At 39.4% G+C, this 10,471-nt stretch overlaps 1 protein-coding gene across 1 annotated transcript in view; it reads right to left on the bottom strand.

The window, feature by feature from the left end:
- Positions 1-1,479: 1,479 nt before the first annotated feature.
- LOC142312561 (uncharacterized) overlaps positions 1,480-10,471 on the bottom strand; it is a 47,586-nt gene continuing 38,594 nt past the window's right edge. The window contains exon 3 of the mRNA XM_075351553.1: positions 1,480-1,644. Coding sequence (XP_075207668.1) covers positions 1,480-1,644 — 165 coding nt within the window. The remainder of the gene's footprint in view (positions 1,645-10,471) is intronic.

Here is a 10,471-nt window from a genome sequence, read left to right as displayed (position 1 = left end):
TAAGGGAAGGGGATCCCTGTGTTTAGGGAAGGGGGAGATATGACCCCTGACCAAACCTAGTGCTGGTGTCCATCACAATCCTAGATAGGTTCCGCACCTATGTGCCAAGCCAGATACTTGACCCTAGGTATGCCTACTGCTGGGCCCTAAATAGGGAATGGGTGGGATGAGCTCTTCATCAACCCCACTAAACACTAAAGGAGGACACACAGGGGGGAAAGAATGAACTACCTATGCACAGATGACTCAGGTAGAAGTTCAGCAAAGTATTCAGCAACGATACCACAGAGGAGTACAAGCCACCTGCTTGCAACTAGAGCTGGGAATGAACTGAATAATATCACCAGCACCAGTCTAGGCAGTATTTTAGCACCATGAGAATACTGATGATCAGCAGCTGGGTGGAAGGCGAGCTTCTGCTGGGTCCAAAAGGGAAAGATGTATCCAGCACGAAAACTACCTGTACCAATGAATACTCACAGCAGGAACAATGGAAAGTCAGGGAGCATTCTGCACAGCCAAACGCTGTGACCTTCTATTGCCAGAAACCACATGACTGTCCTGTGACAGTCCACCTGTGACACAGACTCTTCTGTTCCATGTTTCATATTGCAGGTCCGATCTGTTCTTTTATTTGGGCCTCCTTTGCATTGTGTAGACTACTTTTACCGGGATGTGCTATCACTTTATGATTAGTGCAGGTCTGACACTTGGATTCAACCTACCCACCATTCCCCCATGGGCTGGTACTCCTTATACATTGGATGAATGGGGTGACACTATAGTACCTGACATGACCTGCAGCCGCCTCCTTCTGTGAATCCTTGGGGTCCTCACCAGCTGCCCTCCCACCAATCCTTAATACGCCATCTCTTCCAATGGTAGGAAAACTTCTTAAAAGAAAGAAGAGGCAATAAGATACATCAAAGGCTTTAGATAACAGGGGCTCATTGGAGAAACCTTGTATTCTACAGAGTTGGGGGAAAAAAGCAAATTATTAAATTCCTTTTATGATTGTATTCAGACTTATGAGTGGACTTCAACCTGAAAATCTAAAGAAATATCCACACAGAATGGAAATATCACGCTGCCAATCAAAGCCTAAGTAAGACAAACCGGAGAAGACGCTCAACTATCGGGATATTGAAGAATCCATTGAAAGATATTGCTTCTTCCGCACAACCCCCCGTTATTGAAGCTTCATCGGTTGGGACTAATATGCTTTTTGACAGCAATCAATACAAATTAAGTCAAATCTCCCAGTGTTTTTGCTTTGCTTACTTTCCCCATCGATTTCATATGCGCAAGAGAGAAAATATACATCATCATAAAATGAGGTTAAATAAGACTGATCTCCCCGATCGTCCTCGGATGAGCAACGAAGAAGCCATCACGTCTTGGGAGAGTTGGTCATTTTCTAGAAATATTTGAAGGTTTCAAGGTTTACATTCATCGTTGTCATAATGGACTGGATTTGGTCTACACATATTGATGGTTTCCACCACTCTTCACAATGGTTTCCTCAGTTGAGTGCCAAGAACTTCTTTGGTGGTGGTCAAAGTCAAAGCAAGTTTCTTTGAATTTCGGATCCATGTTCGCTCCCAATAGACGAATGGTGGGAAAATGATAAACTGTTACAAGTATCTACAGGTATAAGACCATTGTAGCATATATAGTATAGGTGTCACACAAAGCTCAAAACTAGCCGAGTGTCATATCGGCATCAGAAGCTACAGAGTCTGACACTCCACCCTATGTTTTCATTCCAAATAGCGTGTGCAATGCAAGTCAATGGGGAATATTCGCAATGTAACGAGTAACCGGAATTCTGCACTATTCGCTACTTGCACGAACAGTACGGCATTCGGGTTACTCATTGTGATGGTGGAATATGGGGGGTTGCGTATAATTTTATGTAGGTTCGTATTTTAGGTGTGCTGCTCTCTCTATTCTGTATTCCTTGTGTGTACATTGTTCTGTTTGCAGGTTTAATCACCCCCTGCCAGGCTTTTGTCACTAAGTCTGGGGGAGGGGGGCCTGGGATCCACCTAAACTCTCTGTTTTACCTGGAGATTAGTTCCTGGCTGAGAACTACAAGAGAAGCAGGAAGATTCATTCTCTGGGGTTAGAAGCTGCAGCTATACGCAGCACCCCGGAGAGCTGTTGAGAAACCCTGATTTCCCTGGAAAAGGACTGCGGGAGGATTGTGACTACATAGGTAAGGATGGTTGACCTCGGGGAGATCAACATCTAACACCGCGAAGACACCATCACGTGTTTCTCAACGCAGTGGCACTAGAACAAGGCCCCCTGGGAAAATATGCAAAACAAGAATGCCGCGGAGACACCATCACGCGTTTCTCAACACTGGCAGGAAACTAGCCAGGTCTTTCACCGGGAAGGGACAACCACGGGAAGGGCAGTCTCCAGTCAAGGAAACCGCCTATACCAAAACATGGTGTCCATCCACAGACAGCTGTTTCGGGGTATTTGCCCCTCATCAGTTTGGAGTAGGAAACTGACTAGTGGGAGCAATGCTTAGTAGAAGGAGGATTGTGACTGATTTATATCCTCTGTGGGAGAAGCTGCGGCTTCCCAGAGAGACCTGAACATTTATCCCTTACTGGACTGTATCTGTGTTCCTGGACCATTTTACCCTCTGTGTGGTGGATTATTTTATGGACCATCTTATTCTGCTTGGAATAAATTTTCTTTGGATTGCTCACTGATCTCTCGCTCTGTTGATTGTGTGATATTGGAGAAAGACCCTCTATGACACTCATTACTTTGCAAGTTTTTCCCCATTGACTTGAGTTGCTCAAGCTATTCGGAATCAGAGTCTCAATCCTTACTTCAGATTACATAGGAAAAACCTGCTGACAGATCATAACCAGCGGCGGAAACAATTGTAGGGAAAGAAGGTTGTGAGGTCTTAAGTATTGCATGGTGGATAGACTCTTGGATGTGATGAAGGATTGGTAATGGGTCCCCCCCTATGGCTGGGGAGCCTGTGGCTTACACTTATTACCTCTTCATGAAATTCAGGACAATGTTCATCAATTGTCAAAAACGAAAAGTTGTAGATGCTCCTCTGCTCTAACATGAGGCTTCTTCATAGACAGATAACATGTTAGCACATCGAGATCACAATGTAACAATGTGGTAATGTATCCCTCTTGTGATAATAGTGATTTAGTAGCATATATATTAAACAAGCTTCCCGATAAAACATGGGAAATCCAATGAAGGTTACATTGTAACAATTGACATAATGTGTCACAGTAATAATAAGGAAAGTTGCAATACTGCAAGGATTATTGACCTAAGTAACATTAAGGAGCGAAAGCATTTCTTTAAAATCCAGGAATATTTGTTGCAACGAAAAAATGTACAATTGACCCCACCCCCAATTTTGATGCCCAGCAATGACAAAGCCAATAGCTGGGGGCTGGTATAGATGTGAGAAGCCTGGAACTTTAAAGGGCTCATTCTAATTGCCTTGGTGTGGTTGCAGTCGTTGTAATAAGGGGTTAAAGACAGCTCACAGCTGCCACTAAACCCTAGATTACTAATGGGAGGAATTTTTCAGATTCCCTCAATTACTAATCTGTAAGTAAAACGAAATAAACACAAACACTGAAAAACGCCTTTATTTGAAATAAAATATAAAAACACTCTCTTTCACACTCATTAACCTCAAACACCCAGTTCTGATGTATTCCACACAAGGTCCCACGACGATCCTGGCTCTGCTACATACATAATGAATTTACTGTGAACGAGAACAGAACATGACAGCACGGTATGAGCTTCAGGCGGAACTGACTGAGCTGCAGTGATGAGCGATGACTTCACTCAGTTTATCTGTGGTCATGGCTGGAGGTTCTCACGGTACCCCCACCTGTGACTGCAGGTAAACTGACCTAGATGGGTCCTTCCTCCATGCACTGACATGTTCCTAGGCCCTTGCTGGTCCTGAACGCACCCTGACTAGTGAAGGCCTGCAAAAGACCCTAGTCTTTCCACTACAATAAGACTGGAAGCCCATTGTCTTACCACTGCAATATGATGAGAGGTTGAGAAAGTTGGATTTGTTTAGCTTAGAAAAAAGACGTCTCAGAGGAGATCTCATTTATATGTATAAATACATGTGTGGTCAATATAAAGGACTGGCACATGACTTATTCCTTCCAAAAACAATACTAAGGACCAGGGGGCACTCACTGCGAATGGAAGAAAAGCGATTCCGACAGCTAAATAGGAAGGGTTCTTTACAGTTAGAGCGGTCAGACTGTGGAATGCCGACCACAAGAGGTAGTAATGGCAGATACTAGAACAGCTTTTACAGTATATCAGGGCGGATGATTTCCTCAGTACACAACATTATCGGTTATAAATGATTTAATGACAAAATATATAATTGGTAAAGGAAAGATGGACCTAGGTCTTTATTCAATCTATGTAACTATGTAACTATATAACACAACATGAGGACGGTAAGGCAAACAGGTGGGGAAAGATACAACAAATAACACTCCAGCAGGAACTTCTCAGCTGCTACAGTAGTGACACCTCAGCTTCTCCAGAGACTGGCTCCTTCAAAATGAACATCATAGATATAGGTTATAGCCAACATAGGAACTTTTCAGAATATTTTAAAAAGTGTCTGTAGGAATTTCTGGCCTTTCAGCCAAACGATTACTTATAAAGTCCAGTGTGTATGTTAAGAAACAAAGTGGGACGCAACATTATCCCATATGTCTTGGATGAAAAAAGGTTTCGTCTTTGTGCAGACACTCGATCACCAATCTCATCGCCCGATCACTTTATGGACATCGCTGTGTGCACAGGGGCTTTACACCTCTGCGGCAGCTGCTTGGCATTGAGCGTGAGTGTCTCATAAACTGGACCTCGGCTATGGTCTTGACATTTAAAGGTTATTTATACTGTGCATTTCCAAGTTGGAATGGAATATTGGTACATACTCTATGGACAGAACGCATAAACCTATCAGGTTTTATAAGTTCCCTTCCCATTAATGATTGCATTATTATCAATCAAGGGGCAGAGATCAGACCCAAGAGTCCAAGAAAGGGCATTTAGGGGGAACAAAACCCTATATTTTATATATCCCCCTTTCTTTAGACCATTCTATATGTAGTTCACAAAAATGTATCAAATCTTAAAATGTGCTAAAAACTTTGCTACATCGTGACATTGGACTGATGTTGTAAAATATGATAAATCTTCGTGTTTCTCACCCTCCCCGCAGCGCAGAACACGTTCTTCTGGTGTCTGTGCTTTATGTATCTGTGCGAGGTTCACAAAGGCCGAATGTAAAGGAAATACAGCAGGGTCGCTCGCTAGGAAGCTAAATCAATACCGCCACGCTGGATTTACAGGTTCCGTCCCACTTGTGAAAAAACCCACATATTGTTCCCATACAGGTTGTTGTATTTCAAAGTAGAGGAAGCAGCTGGGATAAAATACGGCGGTAAAGACAGATAATGATCATAAACTGTACAGTAACCGTGTATCAGGGCGTGCGATGAATTTTCAGGGGTGTAGATGGCGCTTTAGAAACGTCTGTCATAAATTGTACTTGTCATCAACCAAACACACGAGTAAGAGGAAGTAATGGCACAGAAAAGAACAGACGCTATCCCAGAGAAGGACCAACGGGGAAACGTTACTGATTATTGTTACAATGTAACAATAGGTCGCTTTGCAGTAATAGAGGACCTGACGATATTGGCACAGTTTGGTAATTAGTAGGGTATGGTCATCGGGGCATTGGAAATATCAGGAAATATGAATGACCCGTCACAGTCCTGACTGATGCTCCTCAGCAGCTTCCTCCAGATCCGGAGCATGTGACTCTCTGACCTTCTCGAGTATGTGCAGCGCAGAGAGGTGTGCTGTGCCCACTTTGGTGTTGAACTTTGGGGCCTTTAGAAGGAGATGCACAGTACAGTAATAAAAGGGGCACAGCACATATCGCCGTGCTGCTCATTCCCAGGACAATGGGTAAGATGTCAAAGAGGCAGATAGTATCATAGATGTGTCTGTAACGGAGGTGTCATGACTATTGCTTAGCTCTGACAGGGTTTAGTCAGGTTGGAGGGTGTCTGTAACAGAGATGTCATGACTATTGCTTAGCTCTGATGGGGCTTAGTCAGGTGGGAGGGGTCTGTTCGGTCCTGCCTCGATCCGGGACTCTCACCGCTTTATTATAGTGTGGACTCCTCCGGAACAGCGCCAGTAATAGTTCCTGCTCTGCAGCATGTGCACTGGTTCCTGTGATTTAGCTTTGATCTGTCCCGCTACCTATCTTACCTCTCCCTGACCTCCGTTCTCCCCTTACCGTCTTTCCGTCCTGTCTACCTGACCCTGGTCCCATCTTGTGTCTCTGCACCCACCACCACCTTTGTACTTACGTGCTCTCCCGGCCTCTGACCTCGGTAATGCCCTCTGACTATGACTCTGCTCCTCATCGGCTCCTTACGTGACTTCTTGGCTTCTGACCCCTTTGCTTCCATTTGACTTTGGCTTGCTCACTTCCCTGTATTGACGTGACATCCCAGTTTGACTTTGCCTTGTTTGACTACTCTTACTCTTGTGCTAGCGACCTCTGGTGGTCTTTTGTATTACTGCACTCTCGAGTTCAATCTCTATTGAGTACCTGCGCCACCTTGTGGAAGATTGACAGGAGCTTTGGAGAAAGTCCAAAACAATATTCACTTTAAATTAGTAAAAATTAGTGAATCTGCAAAAATTCACCCGGGAATTTCAATTTGCATACAATTTTTTTTTTTTTTTGTGTGATTCATCATTTTTCTATAGTAAAGCAAGATATTGATTTGTGGAAAGTATAAACGAACTTTAAAAAAAATAATCACCATGATTCCTCCTGCGTGCGGCTTCTACTCCTGGAAATAAAATGCAGACATTCATTCCGGAGGATATTTTTGCTTTTTCCAGTTCATTTTTCCTTTAGTGTTGTATTTTTTTTTTTTTCCACTTGAGGATTTTTTCATTTAGCAAAACCTTTCCTTGTGAAAACCGAATCTGCAGGTGAAAGCGACAGCCGGATTGAGCGAATCTACGGTACCTGGCCTTGGGGTCTATCATGTTATTAGGTTGCTAATGATCTGTCGGACGCAGCGAGAATTTCTCCAGGTTGAAAACTGCAATTAACAAAATAAAAGAAAAACAAAATTAAAGAATATTTATTTTTCTTTATTTATATAAACCATCAGTACAACAAAATGTAAGAATATACAACAAAAAGATCAGATTCTGATGTTTCATAAAAGTAATACTGCTATCAAAGTGAGCAGTATTATAGAAGTTATATTCTTGTACATAGGGGCAGTATTATAGAAGTTATATTCTTGTACATAGGAGCAGTATTATAGTAGTTATATTCTTGTACATGGAGCAGTATTATAGTAGTTATATTCTTGTACATAGGGGACAGTATTATAGTAGTTATATTCTTGTACATAGGAGCAGTATTATAGAAGTTATATTCTTACACATAGCAGCAGTATTATAGTAGTTATATTCTTGTACATAGGAGCAGTATTATAGTAGTTATATTCTTGTACATGGAGCAGTATTATAGTAGTTATATTCTTGTACATAGGGGACAGTATTATAGTAGTTATATTCTTGTACATAGGAGCAGTATTATAGTAGTTATATTCTTGTACATAGAGGCAGTATTATAGTAGTTATATTCCTGTACATAGGAGCAGTATTATAGTAGTTATATTCTTGTACATAAGGGGCAGTATTACAGTAGTTATATTCTTGTACATAGGGGACAGTATTATAGTAGTTATATTCTTGTACATAAGAGGCAGTATTATAGTAGTTATATTCTTGTACATAGGGGCAGTATTATAGTAGTTATATTCTTGTACATAGGGGCAGTATTACAGTAGTTATATTCTTGTACATAAGGGGCAGTATTACAGTAGTTATATTCTTGTACATAGGGGACAGTATTATAGTAGTTATATTCTTGTACATAGGGGCAGTATTACAGTAGTTATATTCTTGTACATAAGGGGCAGTATTATAGTAGTTATATTCTTGTACATAGGGGCAGTATTATAGTAGTTATATTCTTGTACATAAGGGGCAGTATTATAGTAGTTATATTCTTGTACATAGGGGCAGTATTATAGTAGTTATATTCTTGTACATAGGGGCAGTATTATAGTAGTTATATTCTTGTACATAGGGGCAGTATTATAGTAGTTATATTCTTGTACATAGGGGCAGTATTATAGTAGTTATATTCTTGTACATAGGGGCAGTATTATAGTAGTTATTTTCTTGTACATAGGGGCAATATTATAGTAGTTATATTCTTGTATATAGGGGGCAGTATTATAGTAGTTATATTCTTGTACATAGGGGACAGTATTATAGTAGTTATATTCTTGTACATAAGGTGCAGTATTATAGTAGTTATATTCTTGTACATAGGGGCAGTATTATAGTAGTTATATTCTTGTACATAGGGGCAGTATTATAGTAGTTATATTCTTGTACATAGGGGGCAGTATTATAGTAGATATATTCTTGTACATAGGGGCAGTATTATAGTAGTTATATTCTTGTACATAGGGGCAGTATTACAGTAGTTATATTCTTGTACATAGGGGCAGTATTATAGTAGTTATATTCTTGTACATGGAGCAGTATTATAGTAGTTATATTCTTGTACATAGGGGGCAGTATTATAGTAGTTATATTCTTGTACATAAGGGGCAGTATTATAGTAGTTATATTCTTGTACATAGGGGCAGTATTATAGAAGTTATATTCTTACACATAGCAGCAGTATTATAGTAGTTATATTCTTGTACATGGGAGCAGTATTATAGTAGTTATATTCTTGTACATGGAGCAGTATTATAGTAGTTATATTCTTGTACATAGGGGACAGTATTATAGTAGTTATATTCTTGTACATAGGAGCAGTATTATAGTAGTTATATTCTTGTACATAGAGGCAGTATTATAGTAGTTATATTCCTGTACATAGGAGCATTATTATAGTAGTTATATTCTTGTACATAAGGGGCAGTATTACAGTAGTTATATTCTTGTACATAGGGGACAGTATTATAGTAGTTATATTCTTCTACATAAGGGGCAGTATTATAGTAGTTATATTCTTGTACATAGGGGCAGTATTACAGTAGTTATATTCTTGTACATAAGGGGCAGTATTACAGTAGTTATATTCTTGTACATAGGGGACAGTATTATAGTAGTTATATTCTTGTACATAGGGGCAGTATTACAGTAGTTATATTCTTGTACATAAGGGGCAGTATTATAGTAGTTATATTCTTGTACATAGGGGCAGTATTATAGTAGTTATATTCTTGTACATAAGGGGCAGTATTATAGTAGTTATATTCTTGTACATAGGGGCAGTATTATAGTAGTTATATTCTTGTACATAGGGGCAGTATTATAGTAGTTATATTCTTGTACATAGGGGCAGTATTATAGTAGTTATATTCTTGTACATAGGGGCAGTATTATAGTAGTTATATTCTTGTACATAGGGGCAGTATTATAGTAGTTATTTTCTTGTACATAGGGGCAATATTATAGTAGTTATATTCTTGTATATAGGGGGCAGTATTATAGTAGTTATATTCTTGTACATAGGGGACAGTATTATAGTAGTTATATTCTTGTACATAAGGTGCAGTATTATAGTAGTTATATTCTTGTACATAGGGGCAGTATTATAGTAGTTATATTCTTGTACATAGGGGCAGTATTATAGTAGTTATATTCTTGTACATAGGGGGCAGTATTATAGTAGATATATTCTTGTACATAGGGGCAGTATTATAGTAGTTATATTCTTGTACATAGGGGCAGTATTACAGTAGTTATATTCTTGTACATAGGGGCAGTATTATAGTAGTTATATTCTTGTACATGGAGCAGTATTATAGTAGTTATATTCTTGTACATAGGGGACAGTATTATAGTAGTTATATTCTTGTACATAAGGGGCAGTATTATAGTAGTTATATTCTTGTATATAGGGGGCAGTATTATAGTAGTTATATTCTTGTACATAGGAGCAATATTATAGTAGTTATATTCTTGTACATAGGGGCAGTATTATAGTAGTTATATTCTTGTACATAGGGGGCAGTATTATAGTAGTTATATTCTTGTACATAGGGGCAGTATTATAGTAGTTATATTCTTCTACATAAGGGGCAGTATTATAGTAGTTATATTCTTGTACATAGGGGCAGTATTATAGAAGTTATATTCTTGTACATAGGAGCAGTATTATAGTAGTTATATTCTTGTACATAGGGGACAGTATTATAGTAGTTATATTCTTGTACATAAGGGGCAGTATTATAGTAGTTATATTCTTGTACATAGGGGCAGTATTATAGAAGTTATATTCTTG

This window comes from Anomaloglossus baeobatrachus, chromosome 5 (genome assembly GCF_048569485.1).
Source record: "Anomaloglossus baeobatrachus isolate aAnoBae1 chromosome 5, aAnoBae1.hap1, whole genome shotgun sequence".
In the NCBI taxonomy this organism is placed as follows: Eukaryota; Metazoa; Chordata; class Amphibia; order Anura; family Aromobatidae; genus Anomaloglossus; species Anomaloglossus baeobatrachus.
This window is presented reverse-complemented; position numbering and strand designations above follow the sequence as displayed.